This window comes from Chelonoidis abingdonii, chromosome 2 (assembly GCF_003597395.2).
Source record: "Chelonoidis abingdonii isolate Lonesome George chromosome 2, CheloAbing_2.0, whole genome shotgun sequence".
NCBI lineage: Eukaryota > Metazoa > Chordata > Testudines > Testudinidae > Chelonoidis > Chelonoidis abingdonii.
In genome coordinates, this window is record NC_133770.1 from 187,252,410 (window position 1) to 187,277,163 (window position 24,754).

Sequence of the window (24,754 nt, forward strand, 5' to 3'; positions counted from 1 at the left end):
CCTTTATATACCCTTGCATCAGATGTATGCTCCCTTGCAGATCTGAACATCTGATGCCTACAAGGTCACTCCTTTCCAGAGAGCTTTTTGTGTTTGTATTGAGGGAACACTAAAGATGCTTCATTCATAACTTTCCTTTTGAAAACAGAGGCAAGTGTGCAGTTGTGTGAAACTTACTTATTCTCCAGCTTCTCCACATGCAGAATTAGGCCTTCTTGATTCACTAGTATTAGCGACTTTTCCCCTGAGTTCACTTCTGGATTTGAAGTTTTTTAGGGCAGCAAGGCTAGCAGTACTACAGTCTGTGGGCTTGGCTATCATGTGAAGGTAGTGCTACTTGCTGCTGAACAACAATTAAGGATGTTCAGAAGTGGCTGTGACTTTCTCAGGAGACATGTCTGGGTCTTTAGACAATCTGAATGTGACCATGACACGTGCCTTCAAGTATGGATGTTGTAAAGTGTGGAAAAGTAAGAGGAAACATTGTTATTTTATTGGGACATGCCAGACTTGCGGGTAGCTTTAATATTCAGACAGTAGATCTGGTCAGTTGTCAAATGTTGACAATTTTGAATGTCAAATTTTTTTTAAAAAGGGAGAGGGAATTGACAGTTTGCAACACTTTCCCTTTTTTTCTTGCTTAGTCTATTTGGCACCTGTAAATAGAATTATACGTTCAACCATTTTTGAAAGAAGTTGATATTCATGTGAACCAGAGCATTTTAATGTTAGCAGTTTGTTCTGTTGTGTATTGGTAATAGTTATTTTACTGTTTTACAGGAATAACGGTGAGTGTAGTAATCAACCTTAATAAAAAACTGCTTGGATTGTAACAAGTAAACTTTTGCTGTATGTTTCTTTCTTTCCATTAATTTGTAGTGGAAACAAGTGAATAAAACTTGAAATTCTTTGTTATAGGTTGGGACAAACATTCATATGGTTACCATGGAGATGATGGACATTCATTTTGTTCCTCTGGAACTGGACAACCCTATGGCCCAACATTTACAACTGGTGATGTCATTGGCTGTTGTGTAAACCTTATCAACAATACCTGCTTCTACACAAAGAATGGACATAGTTTGGGTATGGAAAACAATCACTGCTAATGACAGCTGATGTCATCAAACCTAGTGCAGTTTTTTGTGCATTTAAAATCTTAAAATTGTGTTATACTGGTCACTGACATTGGAGTCAAGATTCATAAGCACCTTAAATATGGACCTTTTTTTTTTTTTTTTAAATGGGGTTATACTCCAGGGCTTTAAATGAGCAGATAAGAAAAGTGGAAAAACTTACTAATGCAACATTAAAACCTTATACATGCATTTGGAGGGGTTTTCCCACACCATCTTTCCCAGGAGATCTGCGTATATTTCAACTCGTGGTGACTAAGATCTGGCATCTGAATTTTCTGAAGGTCTCTAGTTTTCAATTGTTGCAATTTAAATTCAAGCTTATTTTTTGAATTTGTAATTATATACTGTGTGTTACTGTTAGATGAAGTCTGCTAACAAATCTAATTACCCTTTGTCCCAGAGCATAGGAGAATGCATTTCAAATTTAGTGTGTCCCTTTGTGAGCAGCACACTGCCAGTAGCTCCATACTCCTTAAATCAAAGGGGCTTTATCTAAAGCATATTCATTTATGTCAACTGGAAGAGAGATGATCTCCCAGGTAACCAGTTCCCAAGCCATTTATAGCTGGAACAAAGCCTCAAGTTAGTTACATAGGCCATCCCAAATTTCTGCCAGTTAACTCTTCACCGTATGTTTTAGCATCATATCTCATTATACCACATTGTACAGAAACTTTGAGGATGAGCACTGCAGGGATGGGTGGTGTCAATCTTACATAAGTTACCTGTCTGGCATTTCAGATAGGTTGCACATACTTTAGTGACCAAAGATATTTTTCTTTCCTCATGTCTTGCATGTTTATATTAGCAGTGGGTTAATGAGAGGGTTGTGGCTTGGTGAATAGGTTTTGGAACACTGTTGAAATAGGGGTTAACGGAATAAGGCAGAGGTCCCCAATGTGGTGCCTGCGGGCGCCATGGTGCCTGCCTACTGGCCGGCAGACGAGCATCCGCTGAAATACTGACAAAATTCGGCGGCGGCACCTCCGGATGATGGCGCTTGTTGGCGGCATTTTGGCGGATGCTCATCTGCCGCCATGGTCCTCCGCCAGACGAAAAGGGCTAGGGACCACTGGAATAAGGCTTAGACGATGTGAGAAAATGACAAAGGGGAAGAGTTAAGACATCTCTTGTTGGTAGGAGTGGGATTAGGAGAGAAACTGGCTGTAGATTTAGGCAGGCGCTTAATGTAGGCCTTGAAGAGAAGGACAAAAAGCTTGTTTAAAGTCATGGAAAGCTGTTGGGAGGTTGCAAAAGTGAGGGGGTGGAGTAATAAGATCATAGCAACACTAAGAGATCATTTTGGAGAAATTGGAGGAGGAGGTGACAGTTAAGAATTCCAGAGAGGAAGAGGTTCGAGTAGTCAAGGCAAGAGAAGTTTAGGACATGGACAGCAAGTTAGCCATATGGAAATGATGAATTTTGGATGCGATGGAAGCAGCAGCAGGATTTGGTTACAGTTTGCGTGGGAGAAAGATAAGGAGTCCTATATCGAGGGCCTCAGTGATGAGGATGGAGTTGTTAACGATGGTGGAAAATGAGGTTGGATTTAGGAGGAAAGATTAGAAGCTGCTTTTTTTTTTTTTTTTTTTTTGCCATAGTACATTTTGAGATGATAGTGCTATATCGGATGGAGAAATAAAACAGAAGTAGATTTGAGTTGTCAGCATAGATGGACAGCTAGTAAGGTTAAAAATAAAATCCTTCAGCATGAAGAGAAGAAAATTATGATATACCCTGTGGGTTTCAGATACAGAATTTCACTCCTACAAAAGAATCTATTTGAAATTGGAATTATTTTTCTAAAATTTACCTAAAGCTCTGGGAACATATAAAGGTTAGATTTTACTTTTATTTTTTCCTAATTCCAGTAAATTCCAAAATTACTCTTCTGGTTTTATCAGCTTCTCATATTTTATAACTAGATACTAAAATATGTGGTTTAACTTAATCAAACTCTAGTAGAATACTTAGTTTGGATCAGAACTAATTAATTTTCTATGAAGCCTCTGGCAGATATGCTACTTCTGCTTTAATTTTTGCAAACAAGAAAAGTTCTATGCATTGCCAGTAGGAGAGACTTCTTTGCAGTAAACTTTCATCTCATTAAATATCAGGGGTAGCCTTGTTAGTCTGGATCTGTAAAAGCAGCAAAGAGTCCTGTGGCACCTTATAGACTAACAGATGTATTGGAGCATGAGCTTTCGTGGGTGAATATCCACTTTGTCGGATGCATGCATTCACCCACGAAAGCTCATGCTCCAATATTAGGCGTTGGCTTACACTTCACTGTACAGCGCGCAACTTTCCTTCAGGGTGAAAAAAAACCCCTCCTTGACCTGCAAGATGCAGCACTGTAATGTGAGGTCCAGTGTAATCAGGGCGCAAACGCTGGAGATTCGCGGCCCAGCGCGGTGCACGCTTTACACACCATAAAGGGATGTGGTTATACAAGCCAGCGCTGGGAGAGCGTCTCTCCCAGCGCTGCACGGGACTGCTGACTACACTCACACTTCAAAGTGCTTGCCGTGGCAGTGCTTTGAAATTTCTAATGTAGCCATAACCTTTTAGTCTATCAAAGTTTACCACAGGACTCTTTGCTGCTTTCATCTCTATTATTATAGTTGCAGATGACAGAACTTGTACATTGCCAGAAGTATATTATGAAAATGCTAATTAGCTAACTCTTTTTCTTGTAACATTTAAGACAGTCAACTGTGGCCTAAGTTTTCACAACCTGCTTGCTTAAAGATAGGCTGTCAAACTGATACTTAGACCTCCATATAACTAAGCATGGGTAAGAGAATCTTAGCTGTTAAGCTATCCAATTGTCAAAAATATTGGCTGAATATTTCTGTTGGTCAGTTTAAATGTTGATCATCTTTTTGAAAATTTATTTCTTTTCTATTTTGCAAAATAGTTACCTTTTGGTTCCCTTACTACTATATACTAACTTGCTGCAGAAGCGTGATAGGGTGTCAGCAATGCCTGTCATAACTTTACTTTTGGTCCTGGGATAGTTTTTACAAACCTATGATCAACGATTAGAGAAGAACTAATATTTAGCAATTCTAGATTTCCGCTATTAGATATTTCTCTTCAACCAATGTGTAAGAGGTGACAAATTTAAACATGACTACTTGAACACTCTTGTATACTTTTTTTTTTTTTAAAGCATCTTCTAGGAAGTTGCTTCGCTTTTTCAAATACAATTTTGAATACAATATATGGAAAATTGTATTTAATGCATCTCTGTTTGGTTGCAGGTATTGCTTTTACGAGATCTACCTGGTAAGATAAGTGATGATTCAAACAGTTAAGATAGAATTTATGTTCATACTATAAAATAGCTGTTTTCAAATGAACTATCACTGTCTCTTGTCTCAGCTTAATGCTCTATGGAACATGTGCAGTGTGCCCTTTTTAATAGTCATTATTATATGCTGTTTTCAGTTTTGGGGATAAAAACCTCCAGAAGTTATTACTGAGCCAAACAACTTGAAAACTCAGGTATCGGTAAACACTAATACTGAAAAGCAAAATAGTTACATATTTTTCTTCTGTTTCAGATTTTAGTATCCAGTGGCATTCTACTTCAGATTTTGATCAGAAAATCAGGATGAGAAATGTAATACGTGATTTTTTAAATATTTATTATAATATACCATTCTGTGCTTGTCAAAACAGTTGAGAGAGAATCTCGTGAAAACAATAATCGAATAAAGCTAACTTATTTATATTGGTAATAGTTGTATGTCCCAAATATGTTAAGTGTGTAAGTCCTGGCAGTGTGTCATTCTCTGGGAATACCTGAGTTGGAAGCAAAGAATGCCCAATGTTCAAAACACAAATGGTGGCTATATTATATGGCCAAATGAACTTATTAAAACACCAACTTTTGATAGTGTGTAAAATCACCAAATTAGGCGTTTACTCCTCAAGAAAGGGCTATTTTTAGTGTGTCGAGTACTATCAACAGTCTTGCGCTTTTATATCCATAATTTGGTTCAAATGTTACGAAGTATGTAACGCGAATTATTTTAAATAAATTAATATAATACCTTAATATGTGGACATTTCTGCATAAAATCTAATAAACCCCTAGTTACTATCTTTTGATTGGAATTTTATTCGCAGCAGCATTCTGTATGAATGCCCCCCCGTATTCATGGGGTTACCATGATGTCTTTTTTTTTTTTTTTTTTGGTGCCTTTCTCTCTCATATTCACATCATTTTCAGTCTGGACTTTGGTGTTGTGATTTAGAGGACAACGATTTAGACACACAATCCTGTTGGAGGGCATCATTGCACCACTAGGTCCTAAGAGAAAAAGCTGAAGAGACACTATTGGCATCTAACGATTCATTCTGATCCTAGAATACATAAATGCTGGCAAAACAGATTTTTACCCCTTTGGGAATTGGGACCATATTTAAAAGTTCACTGTGAAGGCCAATCTCTGAAAAGAAAATAGAATTTAGAAGACAATGCTTTGAAGTCATTTTAGATACAAATCAAAGTAATCACGAGGGCTTTAGTGAACTGGTACAGTTCTTTGTAGGCATTATACTTGAATTTCTGAGCTAAGGAGTTGCCCCTATCATTTCAATTCTCTACCTTAAAACATTGCTAAACTATCTGAACTTTAGTGGTGGTACACCTGAAAATGGAAGTAACCCACTTAATACATTTGTGTTAAATTTTTTTGCTCTTGTTTAGAAATCAATATTTTTTTTTAAGACCAGGATTATTTAACTTGGAGATGCATGTTTTCAACATAAAATCGAAGCCAAAAAGTGTGACGTTTACCATGCTTTAAAAACTGCATTTGTTAGCTTGAAGAATTACCAGTGTTGAGGTTTGGATCTCAAAATAATGGCCAGTGTTTTATTTTCTCTCCCACTGGTGATAGAGTTGTTTTGTCGTCATATTGCTGAGTTGGTATCAGTTACTTAAATTTGACTGACCACTGGGAATGCTAGGAGTGTGAGTACTACTTCACCCCAGTGAGGGGTGTGGATGGGGATGTTGAAGCTGATTAAAAAAGGGGGGAATTTGGAATAAGAGGAAAAAGTATTGATTTAAAAAAAAAAATTTCTTTCAGCCAAACTTGTACCCTACAGTAGGGCTTCAAACACCAGGAGAAGTGGTAGATGCTAACTTTGGGCAGCATCCATTTGTGTTTGACATTGAAGACTATATGCGAGAATGGAGAACCAAAATTCAGGCTCAGATCGACAGATTTCCTATAGGAGATCGGGAAGGAGAATGGCAGACAATGATTCAAAAGTAAGAATTAGAGGGATTTTAAAGACTGTATACTTAAAATTTGCTAAAAGGGATTTTAAAATGGGCATTTAAAAAAATGTTTGTACGAAATCCTAATTAAATTCAACTGTTCAAATAGTTTTTAACAAATATAGGCAGTTATTAAATGTTCCTGAGAACTTTATATTTGTCCTGTCATATTGAAGTGATGGTAAAAAATGAAGTGCATTCTTTGATTACAGTTAGAACTATTACCATTAAGATTCATCAGGACAGCTGTCTGGCATATAAAATTAGTGAAAAGCTATATGACATTTGACTTCTTGGTCACTAGTGCAAATGCAGCCTTGATCAGTAGTGACTGAAAATGATTTCTGTTGAATAGCCATTGGGATGGCTTATGTAGAAATCTCTGTCAGTTCAGGTCTTGGTAGACAGGTGTCTGTATCAAAGAAATAACTGTGTCACTTGACACTAATTGACACACAAAATGGCTGTCAAAACAGGGAACTGAACGGCCTGTGGAGATTAATAACTGTTTATCTGGCACCCTGAAGTGTGCTAGTTGCGTCACAAAACATGGAATACACTTAGTCTCTTCCCCAAAGAACATTCAGTCTGAAATGACAAGTGAAGCTGAACAGTGTGTGTGTGTGTGTGTGTGTGTGTGTGTGTACGTATAAATAAAATTATTCTTTTGCCTAACTCAGGTAATTTAAATTAAACATGCCTGAATTCCTGTATTTTCAGTTGGCTATGGTTTTTACTCACTGCCAATATTGTTTGTGTTTGTGCTGTGGAATAGCGATCCCTATATATAATTTGTTTAACTTTGTAAAGTACTTTGGGATGAAATTTGCAGTTTGAAAATTGCTGCTCCTTTCGCTTTCTGTCTCATAGCCTCCTCCTTCTTTCATGAGCACTAAATTCACTTAAACTACAGAAATCAGATTTTGAAAACCTATTTTATGGTAGTCTTCCTTTCTGCACTCACGTAATGTCAGTAGAACTTGTAAAATTGGATACATTAGTCCAGCTACTTGCTGGAATGCATTGTTAACAACAGTGTTTTGTATTAATGTGGCATTAATTTTAATTTTTTGAGCAGACTCACTGGCTATGGGAACATCCCAATGAACACATTTTGGTCTTTAAGTGAATGCTCACTATATTGTTGTTTCACCACCTCCTGACACCATATGTGTTGACATTAGTGCTAGCGTAAGCCATTTTGTCATCTTTCCTAGCCAAACAAGCATTTTAATTAAAAATAAATAAATAAATAAAAAATTACTGAAGGGGAAATGTAACTTAATTTGTCATTCTCAGTGTACTTCGATTCAGAACCTTAAATACAGTATTTTGGATCAATTCATGTGATTAAGTGAATTGTTACAAGTGTCTGAATTTTTTAATTACCATACAGAGTCAAGACACTTGACACCACGATTGTTTCCTGCACCAGAGTTCATGCTAAAAATCTTTTAAAACGAAGACTTAGATGGTTCAGTGGATTTGAGGGTTTTCCTTTAGGACTGTGATCCTATAAATACTTATGCATGTGCTTATCTTTATGCATATAAGCAGACCCATTATGTCAGTGGAGCTATTCATGTTTAATATATGTACACGGACTTAAGTGCCTGCAGGAGATCAGTAAAGTCATAAGTGCAAATTCATATCAATGTCACTAGTGACTGCAATTCAACTGGCTACTCTGGGGCTTGTTTAAACTCAACTGGTAGTCTCTAGTTGCCAGTGAATAAGTGAGTATTGGTACAGTCACAGATTTCCTTAACCATGGAGTCTTCCCTCTTACTCAGAAGATATGTCTGTGCTGCCCAAAACAAACAAACAAAAAAAAAAAAGGGGGGGTGGGGGAAACCCACAGTGGCAAGTCTCAGAGACCAGGTCCACTGACTCAGGCTTGTGGAGCTCAAAACAGCAGCACAGACGTTCAGGCTTAGGCTGGAACCTAGACTCTCAAACCCACCTCCCTCATTGCGTTTCAGAGTCCTGGCTCCAGCCTGAGCCCAAATATCGACTCTATTTTTAGCCCTGTGGTATGAGCCTGAGTTAGTTGACCTGAGACATGCTGCATGTCTCTTTTGCTGTGTAGACATGCTACATGTCTCTTTTGCTGTGTAGACATGCAGACTTTCATGTCAGTTCTGGGTTGTGGAACATTTTTGGTACTATTTAGAGAAACTCTCATTGCTGCTGAGCATACTGTATTTGTTCTGTGGATTAATACAGAATTTGGCCTCACAGGGCTTTAAGTCCAACACATTTCATGAGCCAGGAATACACTTGAAAAATCAGTATGTAATTGATCATAGCTTGGGTTAACAAATGGGGTTTTTTAATGAATCCCAATTGTTTCTATATAATTGAAATAAAATGTTAAAAAATAGTTTGTAAAAACAAGTACAAGTAAGAATATGTTCTAACAAGGAGCTTAGCTCTTCTGGGAAGGAATCAAATACATTCAGTTAATGTATTCATGACTAGATAACTGGGATAGGACATTTTTATATGTTGCAAATATATATTTCTGGTTTATGTAGCTTACTAATTCCACTGTTTGCTTTTATCAAGCAAGTGATTTTGTTTGCTCATATGCCTGGAAGTTTGAAAATTGTCTTCAGTTTATTTTACCTGCATAATGGTTTAAATGATGTTGCATATTTTAACTGTTTGAATTCTCTCCTCAGAATGGTTTCATCTTATTTAGTTCATCATGGGTACTGTGCAACAGCAGAGGCTTTTGCCAGATCTACAGACCAGACTGTACTAGAAGAATTAGCCTCCATTAAAAATAGACAAAGTAAGGCTGGAAAGTACACTGTATACTTTTTAAAATAAATTAACTTAAATTGGCTCATATTAAAAATTTAATCTATGAATCTTTTCATCATGGAATGGCCTTCTAACAATCTTACACCATTATAATTCAGCGTATTAATGCACAATCATGGATTCTTGAGCCACTGGTTTGTTAATCTTGAAAGTACTGTTCAATTTTGGAACTAGTTTAATGAAGAGGAATGTTATGAATTACCTACCATGGCGCTTATATTTGAAAGGGAGGACACACAGGTGTTTGGTGTTATCTTGGAACAAATGTTAATGGTGTGTCTAGACCAATGGTGGGCAATCTGCAGCCTGCAGGCCGCACATGGCCCATCGGGGTAATCCACTGGCGGGCTAGGAGACAGTTTGCTGCCCATAGCTCGCAGTGGCTGTGGTTTGCCGTTTCCGGTCAATGGGAGCTGCGGGAAGTGGTGGCCAGCACGTCTCTGTGGATTGCGCAGCTCCCATTGGCTGGGAATGGCGAACCACGGTCATTGGGAGCTGTAAACAAACTGTCTTGTGGCCTGCAGGCAGATTACTGTGACAGGCTGCAGGTTGCCCACCACTGGTCTAGACTAATGCTGACAATCACATTAGTAAGCCAGAGTTGATTGTCAGTCAGTTAACTTGAATGGGACCACAGACATAGATTTTTGCCTTGAGTAGGAAAAGTGGAAGAAGCTTAGCTAGCAGGTGCTGTTTAGCTGCAGATTGAGTTTGTCAGGCTTACACTTGGAAAAGTTCAACACTTTTAGTTCAGTTCTAGCAGGATGAGTTGCAATCTAGTCAGGAGCTTAAGCTATAAAGTAGGTAGGTGAAAATTAAGTTAAGGTGTTACTCTGATTTTCATTAGGCGAGAGGTCATATTTACGTTGGGCTTAGCTAGCATATTAACTAAACACAATCTAAAACTTGACCATTTTTCTTAATTTAGATATAGCCTTTATGAGCTAGATATAGCCTGGTATTCCTGGTCTTGCAAATGACAGTAGTGTAGTGTGGACATACTTTATGAAGATATATCAGTTAAAAATAAAATAAAACAGTGTCTTAGGTATATCTCTTACATTCTATCTCAGGCTGGAAGGGGCCCCGAAAGGTTAGAGTCCAGCCCCCTGCCTTCACTAGCAGGACTAAGTACTGATTTTGCCCCAGATCCCTAAGTGGCCCCCTCAAGGATTGAACTTGCAACCCTGGGTTTAGTAGGCCAATACTCAAACCACTGAGCTATCCCTCTGGCTTAATTTTTTAATCTTCCTTTAAATGAGCTATTTGAGTAAGTGGTAAGTCAGTGTGTTTGCAAAGCAGCTGGCAATATATAATGTATATAATGCTTATATAAATATCTGTAAAATAAATACAACTCTTAAAATATCTCAGAATTTCCAAGGAAACCAACCCATTTCTTCTTTCCATGATTTTTTGGGGTAAAATCCTATTGATTCATGTTGGTGGTATTTTTAATAGTTAATGTATATGAATCCTTAACCTGTAAGTTTTAACCTTACTTTTTTGTGCTTTGGTGGACAGGAATTCAAAAATTGGTTTTAGCAGGAAGAATGGGAGAAGCCATTGAAACAACACAACAGTTGTATCCAAGTTTACTAGAAAGAAATCCTAATCTCTTATTTGCATTAAAGTGAGTCTTCGAGTTATGCAGCTGTCTATAGAGAACTGTGTAGTCTTAGGAGATATTACATAATTAATTTGTTCCTGTGAAAGCTCTAAAAATTCTGTTGAATTTAAAAACTGCTTATTTAGTTAACTTTTCTGTGTGCTATATGTATCTTTTAGATCAAATAACTAGTATGTCATCAGGATCCTTTGTATTCTGCAGCTCTGTGGACATAATTTGTTTCTTGCTGTAAAATTGTTTTCCAGAATCTGAGTTTTCATCTAAATCTGTGTGTTCTTTAATTTTTTGGAACTGTTTTCCATTATGAATGTTTAATGTTAAACTTTCTTTTGTCACTTTATACTTATTAGTTCCAGACACTGAGTCCTCTTTCCTCATTGACTTTGAGGGAAATGGTAGATTCTTCAAGAAGTGTCTCTGTGGATGCTCCACTTTAGGTGTCTTGACACACTGTGCTTGTAATCAGAGATTTGTGGTAGCAGTGCCCAGTTGGGCTGCACATGCGCTGTAGTCATCTCACACCGCTCCAAGCAGTTACATAGTGGTGTGCAGCCAACCATCCCCCAATTCCTTCTCTACTGCCTTTGGCTTGAGTCGGAGCAATCAGCGGTGCCCTCTCTTACCTCAATAAAATTTATAATAAATAGTTCATAGTGATAGTTTTAGGGAAGCTAACTACAACTAAATTAACACTTTCCTTACTCTAATTCCTTTAAAATTGAAAAAATATTTTTTTTTCCTTTACCTTTCCTATGTACCCCTGCCTCTCTGGCAGTTGTACAGCCTTAGCCTCAAACAGGGTTTACCCGTATATTTTTCTCTAAGAAAGAGACTCCCTCAGGCATGCCCAGCTAACATGGCTTTAAACACTGCCTGACTTGCACTCCCTCCATACTGGCCTCTGCTGGTCACGCTCAGTGTGTCCGCTGCCTTGGTGAGATGCACATTTCTACAGTGTGGGTATTTTTGAGTAAACTGATAGCTAGGACAAGAAAAGACAGGGATCTCCAATTTAAGCTTCTTATGATGAAGAAATCCCTTAGGCCAACCTCTGATCCCTTAGTCCAGGTCACCCACTGGCCAACAGTTGCCAGTCTCTGACATGGGCTCCACTTCAACAATGGCTGCCAAGGAGCCTACTCCTAGAAAGGCTACCAAAAAGCAGTCACAGACATCTCCGCACTGAGAAGCGTCTAAAAAGAAACTGATTCCCAACTGAAAAATTTGCCGTGGTATCAATGGCACTGAGTGTGCCGGACCATGAGGCACCAGGAACATCTGGCCCCGAGAGTTCCTGAAGAGCTAAAGACCCTATGTGTGCAAGCTCTAATGGAGGTTTACACAATAAAGTGAAACATAACAGCACTCATGGAACTGAAGATCTCTGCACTGAGCAGTACAATGGCACCACCTGCTGTACCTGTGCTGTACAGCTCTAAATCCTTAGCACTAGCAGCTTCAACTCATGCTCCTGGGCTGTCCACCATTCCGTCTTTGGCACCGAGACTCATGTTTCCTCCGCAGTTCATGAGGCATGCGGACCAGATAGTGATCTTAACACCTGAATCTCCTCTACTTGGCACCAAGGGTACCCATCCAGATTGGTATCAAGCCAGCTGACTACTACCTGCAGATCAGCCCACACTCCCTCCTTCCCCCCAATCTCCAGTGATGAGGAAGAAAAGGACAAGGCAGCAATATATACTCCTCGCCACTCCTCACCCAAGCCATGACCATTTCATCACCAACCATCTGCAGATATACGAGGATGATATGGTCACCCATGGGCACCCCCCCCCATATCATTCCCAGCTAAATGGTCATACTGGGATCTTGGGGCGTGTATAGAGTCCAACTGCAGGCCTCCTAGCCTGCCTAGGTCCCCTAGCCTTGTACCCTTCAACTGTCCAGGCACCCTCAGAAACAGAAGATGACACTGAGGAATCTGAGAACACAGCCGAACATGACACTTCGCCACCTACTCAGCTCTCATCTTCATCACTGGACGAAATCATAATGCCACCACCTTCCACCATGGGGGATGATTTCAAATCCTTTCAGGACTGCTTCAAAGGATTTGCTGAATCTCTGGACATTTCGTTGGCTCAGCTACCAGAAGCCCAACACAATCTCAGACATACTACAGGCATCCCCATCGGCAAAGATAGCTCTGCCAATTAGTGATGCAATCATGGAGCCTGCAAAAATAATCCAGCGGACACCTGCTTCAGCGCCACCCACATGTAAAAGATCCGACAAGAAATATTATGTGCCAGCAAAAGGGGCTGAGTTCCTATTTACACACCCTACACCAAACTCCCTAGTAGTGAAGGGGTCAAACAACGCCAGTCTCGAAAGACCCCATACAATAAGGACTGGAACAGGCTAGACCTTTTCAGGCAGAAAGCTTATTCCTCAGCTATGCTTCAGTTCCGCATAACTAACTATTCTGCCCTGCTAGCCAAATATACACACAATCTGTTCTCCAAAGGTCGACTTCTATTGAAAATTTACAAGATGTCAAAAAAAAAAACAAACAAAAAAAACAGTAGAAGGTAAACATTTCTGAAGGGGGTCTCATCTCCAGGACAGCCTTCCCTTGACTTGGAAGACACAACCGCATGATCCATCATGACATCCGTGGTTATGCGCCATGCAATATGGCTCCACCTCTCCAGGTTCCCAAGGGAGATCTAGGCAATGGTTGAGGATTTACCTTTCGAGGGGCAGAAATTATTTGCAGACAAAACCGATGTTTCATTACACACCCTAAAAGACTCAAGGGCGACCTTAAAAACCGTTGGCATTTACTTACCTGCAAACAAAAAGAAACAAGGCAGGTTTTACAATCAGAGATTGCCCTTAGCTCATAAACTTACTGGAGCTAAGGGCAGTCCAAAATGCATGCGAGTACTTTCTTCCTCTAATCAAGAACAATAAATCAAGATCCTCAGAGACAATTTAGCATGCATATTTTCTATAAACGGCCAATGGGGAGCACGATTATACTCCCTATGCACAGAGGCGATATGCCTTTGGAATTGGTGCATCACCAACAACATATTGACATGGGCATCCGATCTGCCAGGATGTTAGACTACAATGGCGGATGTACTAAGCAGGGATTTCTCACAAAGCCATGAGTGGAGGATGGATCCTGGAATTCTCAAATTCATATTCAAACTATGGCGGTTCCCTACCATAGATCTATTTGCAACAGCTCTATAATGCCAAATACCCACAATATTGCTCCAGAGTGGGATTTGGACACCACTCCCTAGCCGACACTCTCCTCATAAAATGGGAGGCACCACTTATGTATGCATTTCTTAAGACCCCACTCCTAAGCCGTCGGTCACAAGATCAAGCAGGACAAATCCAGGGTCATTCTCGTAGTGCACAAACGTGGTTCCCATACTTGTGCCAAATGGCAGTGAAACTGCCTTGAACCCTTTCCTTAGTACCTCACCTTCTATCACAAGATATGGGATGCCTCTGTCACCCCAACCTCGCAGTACTCCGTGGCTGACTGAGGTCGAGAAGGCCTGTTCTAAGGAAGTAAGATATATTACTGAGCAGTGAGAGACAAAGTACAAGAAACACATATATCCATAAGTGGAAACGATTCTGCACCTGTTGCCCAGATAAACAAATCTTGCCACAATCGTCCCCCCTACTGAGGATCCTGGACTTTATACTAGGACTTAAAAAATTGGGGCTATCCCCAAGCTCCATGAGAGTACACTTGGCTGCTATTACCTCCTTCCACGACAAGGTGGACAGTGTCACTATATTTGCTCACCTGACGATTAAACACTTCCTTAAAGGCACTGAAAACACTTATCCCATAATAAGGAACTACACCCATGTGGGACCTCAACCTCATTCTGTGTGGACTGATGGGAAGGCCGTTTGAATCCCTTGCAACTTGCTCTTTGTTGCACTTATCCATGAAGGTGGCTTTCCTCATTGCCATCACATCCGCCAGACAGGTGGGAGATTTAGGTGCCCTAATGGAACACCCACCTTATACAACAGGCTTTAAAGAAAGCAATCCTACAACCGCATCTGAAGTTTATACCCAAAGTTGCTTCCCCCTTTCATTTAAAGAAATCCATTTACTTACCTGTATTTTTTCCTAAGCCACATGCGGACGGGAAGGAGGCCTCACTCGACACATTGCATGGTCGCAGAGCATTAGCTTTCTACACTGAAAGGACAAAAACATTTTAGAAAATCGTCTAGACTATTTGTTTCCATAACAGAACGCTTGATGGGTCAAACCATGTTAAAAGAGAGACTATCCAAATGGATGGCAGGATATATCCATTTGTGCTACCAAAACCACAATCTACAATATCCACTGGGAGTTTGCACACACTCCATCAGGGCACTAGCAGCATCTATGGCTTTTCTCAGTAACGTCCCTATCACTGACGTTTGCAGAGCAGCTACCTGGGCATCAGTCCGTACTTTCACTAAACACTATGCCTTAGAACAACAATCAGCATCCGATGCTCCACTTTGCACTCACGGTGTTATCCACCGTCTGTAGACCAACTCTGAAGCCCCTCCTCTCCACTCAGGGGCACTGCTTAACAATCACCTAAAGTGGAGCACTCCCAGGGACACTCTTTGAAGAAGATACTTTGTGCAGTAACTGAGGTTCTTGGAGATGGCTGTCCCTGTGGGTGCTCCACTATCCTCCCTCCTCCCCTCTACTTCGGAGTTTCAGGCCAGTTCTCTCAGGTAGAGAAGGAACTGGGGCAGTTGGCTGCACACCGCTATGTAACTGATCAGAGCAGCGTGAGACAGCTCTGGTGCATGCGCAGCCCAACCAGGGACTGCTACCACAAATCTTAGATTACGAGCACAGGGCATCAAGTACCTAAAGTAGAGCACCCACAGGGACAACCATCTCGAAGAACCTGAGTTACTGCACAAGGTGAAAACCCTTCTCTTTCTGAGAAAAAAGTTTAATTTAAAATAGAACATTTAATATGTCTAAATTTTCCTTTTTAAAAGACTATTGATAGTCAAAATTTAATCTTGCAGGATAAGGTTCTTGCTTTTCCAGGTCCTCCCCACAAATCAGTTTATTTGTTCTCTTGTGGTTACGTTCTGATTGGATACTGTAACCTCACAATCTGAAGATTGAGAATATACCTACACTTACGTGCGCTACACTGATACAGCTGAAGCTATTACATTGTAGCACTGTAGTGTAGGCACTTCTTACATTGACAAAGGGTTTTTTTCATCAGTGTGGTTAATCAACCTCTGAGAAGCAGTAGCTAGGCCAACAGAAGAGTTCTACACTGATGGTTAGATCGACCTAACTATGGCTCTCAGAATGTGAAATTTTTCACAGCCATTGGTAGTGTAGCTAGGTTGATCTAGTTTTTAAGTATAGACCAGGCCTAAATCTCTGACATTGAATGCTTTGTCAGTGAGTAAAACTTTGTTTTCAAGAGTTAAACATTCAGTGCAAGTAGAAGTAATTTATCTGAAATTCTGAAGTGGCATGTCTTCTCCCTAAAATAATGTTGTCTCTCTTAATTGTTTAGGGTGCGCCAGTTTATAGAAATGGTGAATGGTACAGACAGTGAAGTGCGATGTCTGGGCGGCCATAGTCCAAAATCACAAGATAGTTACCCTGTAAGCCCTCGATCATTTAGTAGTCCTAGCATGAGCCCCAGCCATGGAATGAATATACACAGTTTAGCAGTGAGCAAAGGAAGCAGCACACACTTTTCTGGTGAGTCAAACTAGGGGAAAACCCCACACTATACTGAGCTCTTTCTTCAATTCTGAATGTCAAGAAAGAATTACAGACCTGTCAGATTTGCATATTAAGGATTTCTGTTTTCTAGTTTAACATACTGAATTAGTTACCCAGAGGGAAGTTTGTACTCATCAATTGGCTGGTTTTGGTGATGTCAGTCATTTGCCAACTGGAAACAGTGCATAGCTGAGGTCCAGTCATCAAAGTATAAATCCAGCTAGGTGAAAGTAAAGGCTTGGGCAGCCAGCTAATACCATGGTGTATGTCACTTGGGGACTGGTTCCAAATATCTTGGGAAGTCTTCTGTGTAGTAGGGTGGTTTTTGGCATCTAGTATGTGGTTAGCTGCTTGGAGGTGATTCCAGGGTGGGACTTGAGTGAATCCCAAATGGCACTGCTTTTCCCTTGGCAGGGGACTCACTGTATTCCACCTCTCCCATAGTGCCCCATTTGATCTGACATGACCAGAAGCTACCATCTCCTTCAGCCTAGGAATGAGCATGGATGATAGGGCATAGAGAACAGACAATGACTGGTAAGGAGTCCCAGAGCAGTGCTGTGCTGGTATTAGGGGTTGGTGGTCAGGCAGGTCAGTTTCTGACTTTCTGCTGACAACCAAACTTCAGTTGATGCTGCTCAGTTCTGCTGAGGGCGATCAGGCTGTCTTAAGCAAACCTTTAACTTAAAAGAAAGACTTGAATATTTCAAGGCTTCCAATTCAGTTTAAGTAATAATAAATATTTGAGGGGAGGATTAGCTTTTAAAGTGCAAGTGGGTTGGATAGAGGGAGAGATTAGGCTCTTTGAAAGAGAGTGGAAGTTTTGTGTATCTTCACTGAACCCAGTCCTCTTTCAGCAGTAGTTGGTGTCCCTCTGTCCACTTTCAGTTCAATTCTGTTATAAAATCTAAATTGAGGACAACTTCTTGTCTTCAGTCTAGTTTTCCTTAAGTAGAAAGTGAGAGTTAAGTGGCCAGTGTGGGGGACACTGCTGCTGGAAAGGCAACGGCTGTCGTGGGGAAGGGACCGAAGACCTTATGAAAAGTTAAACATGTAGCTATTATAATATTCAAATAGAAGGTATTTATAACTTGTATCCTGTTTCTCCTATCTTCACCTTTGAAAGTGTAGTAGGATGTGATGCAGAAAAATCTCCCCAAACATTGACTTTCTATTGTTTTGAAGATAAAGCCACACCTAATAATAATAAATCTATGCAAAGTTGTATATTAGTGGCTGATGGATTTATTGAATGGCAGATTGCAAGTGCTTGTGATCTATTACTACAGTAGAATATATGGAGCTCCAGTTTTCAGGACTTGATAAAATAAAGTATCAAATTAGTACACATTTAATGTGTCTGCTTTTAAATTACAGCTTTCCTCAATTAAATATTACCGGGGAGGGATGAGGTGTTAGCGGGAAAGAGTAGTACATCAGGCTGGAGTGATGTTTAACCAGATGTTCTGCGGTTTAGCAAACTGTAATTTTCCATCAAATTTTGATCCTCATTAATCATTTGTTTAGCTGATAATATTGAATATACCTTCAAATTACTGAACTTACATATGAAAACTAACATAAAAATAAGTGTTTGTAACAGCTATTATACAAAGCCAATTAAGATAAAGAGTAGCCATTAAAAACCAAGGCAGACACTAGCCCACTCAGGGTTTTCAGATACTTTCTGAATGGTATGTTCCAAGAAAAAGGTTTGTAGTTCCTCTGACTTGTGTATTTCACTGGGAACTTTTGCTAGTGAACTGAAAATGTAAGCTGCTGTTCTTATTTGCTAGTTAATTTTATTACCTGGCCTCTTTACTGAAAGCCTTAAATGTGTTTCAAGGGCTTGAGGAGTGGAAGCTAGGTGTGTGGAATTATTTGATAAACCTACTGTACATGAACAAATCAATCTTATCTTTATTTCACGATTTGTAACTGACCTGAGATTACTGAAATATTCTTTTGTTTAGGTTTTGAAAGTAGTTGCAGTAATGGAGTAATATCAAACAAAGCACATCAGTCTTACTGTCATATTAAACACCAGTCCACAAGTTTGAATGTACCTGAACTCAACAATATAAATGTATCAAGATCACAGCAAGTTAACAGCTTCACCAGGTGAGTAATCTCCCAAACAGATGTCTGATCCACCATGATGCTAGTTTTTGTCATAAACATCTTTATTTTGCACTGCAGAGAACAATTTTTATATGGGTTTTTAGGCCCCAGGCATAGCCTGGGTTTTTGAGTACTCACTAATAGTTGATAAAATGGGATGGGGTGAGGGGGTTGGAATTATTTTCTCATATTTTTCATTAAATGTATTGTGATACTTTCACCTTTAAGACTCAGTACAATAGTACATACACACTGTTCTGTTAAATGAGTAAATTGGGAAAAGGCAAATTATTTTAACTGTGACATTAGAGACATCATCAGCTTTTGTTCTCAGACCAGCTTCTTCTGGTCGTCACACTTCTCCCTTCATCTTCTGGTCTGGTGCTTATTCAGAATCATGTGTGAGGACTTCAGTGACAAATGTATTCACTGCTTTTTATTCATTGTATGCAGATAAGATTGAGTGAAATGTGGATTCTCTTGTATGTGAAGTACATAACCACAATGGCTTGCTCTAAGCACTAGATGTGTGCGACCCCTTTGCTTTTAATGGGTTTGTGTATGTCAGAGGTGGTAATGCTAAAATGATAGATAGCATAGGTATAACCGAGCCTAATTTGGCCTGTAAAATGTTGATTGGTGGTGCTGGGTGAGATGGACAGAACCAGACTTGAGAGTGCAGGAAGAGTTTACGGACCTAGCAGGTGGAGGGGAAGCATTTACTTTCGAAACAGTTATGATGGCAAACATGGAACGACTACTTCCAGTGCTTGCACATGTCCATTTCATGTTAGATGTGTGCGTGCCCTGCATATAGTCGCCAAAACTTTTTTCCCTCAGTGGTACCTGTTTTTTCTGAACAAGCTATATCCCTCAGAGCTAGTATTCCAATTCTGGAAGTTGTTACACCAAGTTTCGTAATGCCAATTAAGTCATAATTTTCTTCATATACCATGACCTCCACTTCATCCTGCTTGTTCCGCATGCTCCTTGCATTTGTGTGCAGGCATTGAAGATATATTGCCGACTGCCCTGTTGCTTTCTTGCCTTTTTAATACAATTATGGTTTCTGGTCCCTTCTCCAGAAATTAAAAAATTAGCATAAACAGATGAGGTTCCAAAAACATGTCTTTGTTTCAAGAAGTGTTTTGTCTTAGCAGTTCTCTCTGCCAAAGGGCTCCATGAACTTCAACCCACCTTTTGAAGCTTTTTGTAACATGCACTACAGCTCATCATTTACAAGGGGCCTTTTTCTCCTGATGTTTAAAAAGGTGCTGAATATTCCCTAGTAGTGAAATTAGTTGTAAACTGGATTTCTTTTAGCCTTAAAAGCAATGGCTGAGAGGAAGTGCATCTTTAAATGGTGCTTTTCATAACTGGTAATAGAATGAGCTGGAGTATGCGGTTACTGTGGCCCATATTTTTAAAGGCATTGCCTGTTGGTGTCTTCTAAGTGCCTAAATTCCTTTTGAAAATGAGATTTAGGCTCCTACATCATTTAAATGTTGCATCGCCTAAATACATTAAAAATATGGGTCGGTCGGAGGCTCCAGCCCTTGAAGGCACTCTGTTCAACCAGAGCACATGCAGCTTCCAAAGAGTGCTTTAGTCCAGTGCCATGAACAGAGATTTGTCATTCAGGCTTGTGCGCCGTGTGTTTTCCGAACCAGATTCTTTTGTGTCTTGTGCCTGCTTTGGCTGACTGGGTTTTGGTTCTTTCCCCAATCCTGTTCCTCTGCCCTTCATCTTATTCCTGGTATTGCTTTCCAGTCTGAGTGAATAATCTATGGACTGAAACTTGCTGAAAGAACTGCATTGTTTTACCTAAAGCTGGTGTTCTCCAAATAAGCTTCATGCTTTGCTTGCCCTTTGGTGTAAAAAATAAAATAGAGAACCAGGATAGCAGATTTGCTCAGCAGTTGAAGTATACTTCCTACTGCTTGTGACCAAGCACAGAACTCACATTGGAATTTCTGTGTATAATTATCAGGGATCCTAGAAATCAGTTTGCCACAAAAAAATAAGGAATTTGCATTTTTACAATGAATCTTTAGTTTTTTACATTTTGTGAAAAAATAAAAACATACAGTAGAACCCCGTTTACCCAAGCCTCCATTATCCAGCTCTTCATATAAACCAAAGTGGGGCTGAAGGGCTCTGGTTTCACCAGAGACCGTTAACCGGGCTGAAGCTTTCTGGATTATCCAAAGTTTTGATTATCTGATCTGGCCCCGGTCCCAATTAGATTGGGTAAACAGGGTTCCACTGTATCAATAAAACATATTGAATTTACATAATATTATGGCTAGAGAAACTAAAGGTCAGCCTTTCATTTTAATTGCGGAAAAAGGGATTATTTTTATCCAAGATCTTTTTTTACCAAGAAAAACTAGGATCTCTGATAATTATCTCTAAATTAGCTATATGTAGTAACATGTATTTTAACAAATTTCAACAAAATAGTAAAATTAACTTTTCACATCTCTTAGCACCAGAGATCTGTACTACCTCATGCTGAGTGTTAATGTATTTCACATTGGCTGTTGGGTTGGGGCAATCCAAAATCCCTGATGCCTGTGTAGTTAGTTGTGAATAAATCTGTGGTTTAATTATTACTGATCCAATGTGATATTATTTAAAAGGTGATATTTTGACTAGGGCAGACAGGAAATTGTTACGGTGAAACTGTAAAGTGGAGAAGCAAACCAAAGTGTTTTTGAAGTTAGTGATATGTTTTTTTCCCCCTCTTTCTCAGCAGTGATGTAGACATGGAAACAGATCACTACTCCAATGGAGTTGCAGAGACTTCATCCAATGGCTTCCTAAATGGTAGTTCTAAACATGATCACGAAATGGAAGAATGTGACACAGAAATGGGTCTGCAGTGATATTTCTTACATTTTTAATAAAAAGTGATGGCAACAAGGTTATGTTTTTACTTGCAATGCTTCCCAAATTGAAAATTAGTGACTTAACTGAAATCTTAACTTCCCATTTTGCTAGTATTGTACTATATGTAACTCTTGTAACTCTATCTGGCATGATGTTAATCTGAAAACAAGCAGGGGAGAGGGGAATATTGTAATAGATACTTCTAAAAAAAAAAAAAAAATCAAATAACCGGCACACAACTTCAGTTGGAAACCATCATGCTTTTTGCTTAGTTCATTGATGTTAGCACTAATTTTTTCCCCTGAAAACTCAATACTCATTGATAGCATTATAACCAATATCTGTTATTGGACCAACTTCTGTTGGTAAGAGACAAGCTTTCAAAGAGCTCTTCTTCAGGTCTGGGAAACTACAAGATTTGAACAGTTTGTTTAGCATGAGTAGTTAACACACATTTCAAGGGACCATTCGTGATGAGGTGGCCTTTTGATACCTCTCACAGAGAGAAATGGAAGTGAGAGGCAGGAGGAGAGAGGTTGTTTAGTGGATTACAGATTGTTGTAATAAGCCATAAATCTAGTGACTCTGTTCTGTCCATGATTTTTAGTGTCTAGCAGAGTAATGAATATAAGCTCCCAGGCTTGTCTTTAAAACTGTTGTCCAGGTTGCCTTGGAGGATAAGGACTGAGAGAGGGAGCTCTAAGTGTTCACCCACAGGTGATATGGTGTCTGTCTTTTATCATTATGCTTGTGAGAGTTCATTCGAGAGTGTAGTGATTGTCTGAGGTTTCACCCACGTAGTTGTTACTGGGGCATTTGGTGCACTGGATGAGGTATACCACGTTTTGATAAGCATGTGTAGAGACCCATAGGTATGGAAAGGTATATTGATGATTGTAGCAGTGGGGATATGTTTGCAGGTTTTGCATTTTGTTCTGGTGCTCCTTTGAGTTGGTGTCTCCTGGTATGTGGGCAGCTTGCATTTGATGAGCTTGGAGAGGTGGTGGTTGTTGGTGGTTTGAAGGCCAAGAGGGGGTTTAGGAAAGATTTATTTTAGGATGGGGTCCCCAAAATGTCCTACAGTAAAGAATTCAGGAGATGTTTTAGGACAATCTTCTTTTCTCTATGGACAAAAACAGGAAGGGTTGATGAGATTGAAATGGTTCTGCTTTCCACAAAAGAGAAATTTCGTATTTTCCACATTTGACTTTTAGTCCTATGTTAAAAAGTAACTATGTAAAAATGGCCTAATCTTTCTTACTCCTCATCAGATCTGTTTGTGTGCACTCATACCTGTTGACTTGAGTGACATGTAAGTTTAACAGCTTCTTTTAGAGACAGCACAGCTAAGAGGAAGTAGTTAACTAAATTTTAATTATAGGTCCTATCAAATGTACCTGTGCAACCGTGCTGAAGGCATTGAGGGTTACACTGGTGTAAATAGGCCATAATTTGGCCTCACTAAATCTGTCATACTCCTGTGTGAGACAGAGAGAATCCAGTTTGACAGTCAATTCCTGTATTTGCAGGGCTGCGTGTTGGAAAAAAACATTTTTTAAAACTTAAAATGAGACAAACATGAATTTTTTTTGTAGACTTTCAGAGTAAAACAGTTCTTAAAAAGATCTGTGAAACTGCTCCAGTCTCAGAGCATACACTAGTGCTGTTCTGCAGCTTCCCTAGTAAACTAACACAGTACTTCTGTTCCAAGTACTGAAAGAGTCATCTGAATTCTCAGTCTTACTCTGTATATTACATTGCTGAAACTGAATAACAAGATCTGGTTTGTGTTCGAAAAACCACTTCTTTACTCTCTTGCAGCCTTTTCCACAGAGGCTTTCTGTGATAGACGTGAAACAGCTGCACAGGGCACAGAGTTGCTTTTTTTTTAATTTAGTTGTTTACAGCCTCTGGAAAATGAAGTCTTAGACTGGGCTCCAGCTAGCAACAGACATCGCTGCTTCAAGACTCGTGGGGGTTTCACTTCTGTAAAAGAAATGTGGCTTCTTGGACTACCCAGAATACTTTACACCCCACAGTTTGAGAACTATTTTATGATATTTTGTTTTTTGAACTCTTTCCAATTTCTCTGTAGAGTAATGTATACATGAGTATGTGATTGAAGTAACCAGAGATCTGTTTTGGAGGTGACAGTTCACTTACGTAAGATAATTGTGGTAAAAATGACTCTTATAATTTGCTGGACACTGTTAAAAGCTAGACTATTATCACAAGCAAATTATGTACAGACTAGACTAGTTTTAAAGGGATAGGGAGGATGGCTTTGTGGCTAAAGCACAAGTCAGAGTTGGAAATCCTAATTCTGTTCCATAGCCACCCCTGTAATCTTGGTAAGTCAACTAACTTCTCCGTACCTTAGGTTCTTTATCTGTAAAAATAGGGATAACACTAATCTCATAACATGTTGAAATTGATTAATGTTCATAAAGTGCTTTGAAATCCTTTGGTGGAAAATATAAGAAGTGGGAAGTACTATCACCTGTAATTGTGCCAATTTTTAATGCTCAAATAAGATTTAAAAAAAACCTCGTTTTTAGCCCGTGCCCTTTTATGATCTGAGACCTAAGATTAGTTGACATTTATGCCTGCTGTAATATTTTTAGCTTTTTCCCCAAGGGTCCTGTTGATTCCTAATAACTATGAAGTGACAGTGGACTTGCAGACATAAAGTACGTTTCTGGGGTTAGCTCTGTAGCATTGTCTGATCTGTTAACCTCCTTGTTTTGACGGTTCAGAATTTGTAATTTGGATGCTAATGTGAACAGGCAACTAGAATTGTTCCCCTGCCCCCAGTAGAGAATAGGCTTCCTCATTAGGCTTGGTCTTTGCAGTGTTGCACCAGTTTAACTAAATGTGTCTTTGAACCAGATGCATGAAGTTTTAGGGCATTTTAATTAAATCTGTTAAACTAATGCCATTTCTGTAGGTAGAGACTTTAGTAATTATTTAAATAGCTCCACAGCTGTGTATTGTACACCAGGCACAGTGTGCCAAGAATCCTGCTCCTGAATTGCTTTCATTCTGAGATATCGCATATTTGC

General features: G+C 39.5%; 1 protein-coding gene across 1 annotated transcript in view; it reads left to right on the forward strand.

Moving 5' to 3' along the window:
- RANBP9 (RAN binding protein 9) overlaps positions 1-24,754 on the forward strand; it is a 66,539-nt gene that overhangs the window by 38,585 nt on the left and 3,200 nt on the right. Inside the window, 8 exon segments of the mRNA XM_075062014.1 lie at positions 919-1,104; positions 4,315-4,430; positions 6,221-6,429; positions 9,123-9,235; positions 10,792-10,900; positions 16,465-16,655; positions 18,653-18,800; positions 21,556-21,677. Of these exon segments, the coding sequence (XP_074918115.1) occupies positions 919-1,104; positions 4,315-4,430; positions 6,221-6,429; positions 9,123-9,235; positions 10,792-10,900; positions 16,465-16,655; positions 18,653-18,800; positions 21,556-21,677 (1,194 nt within the window).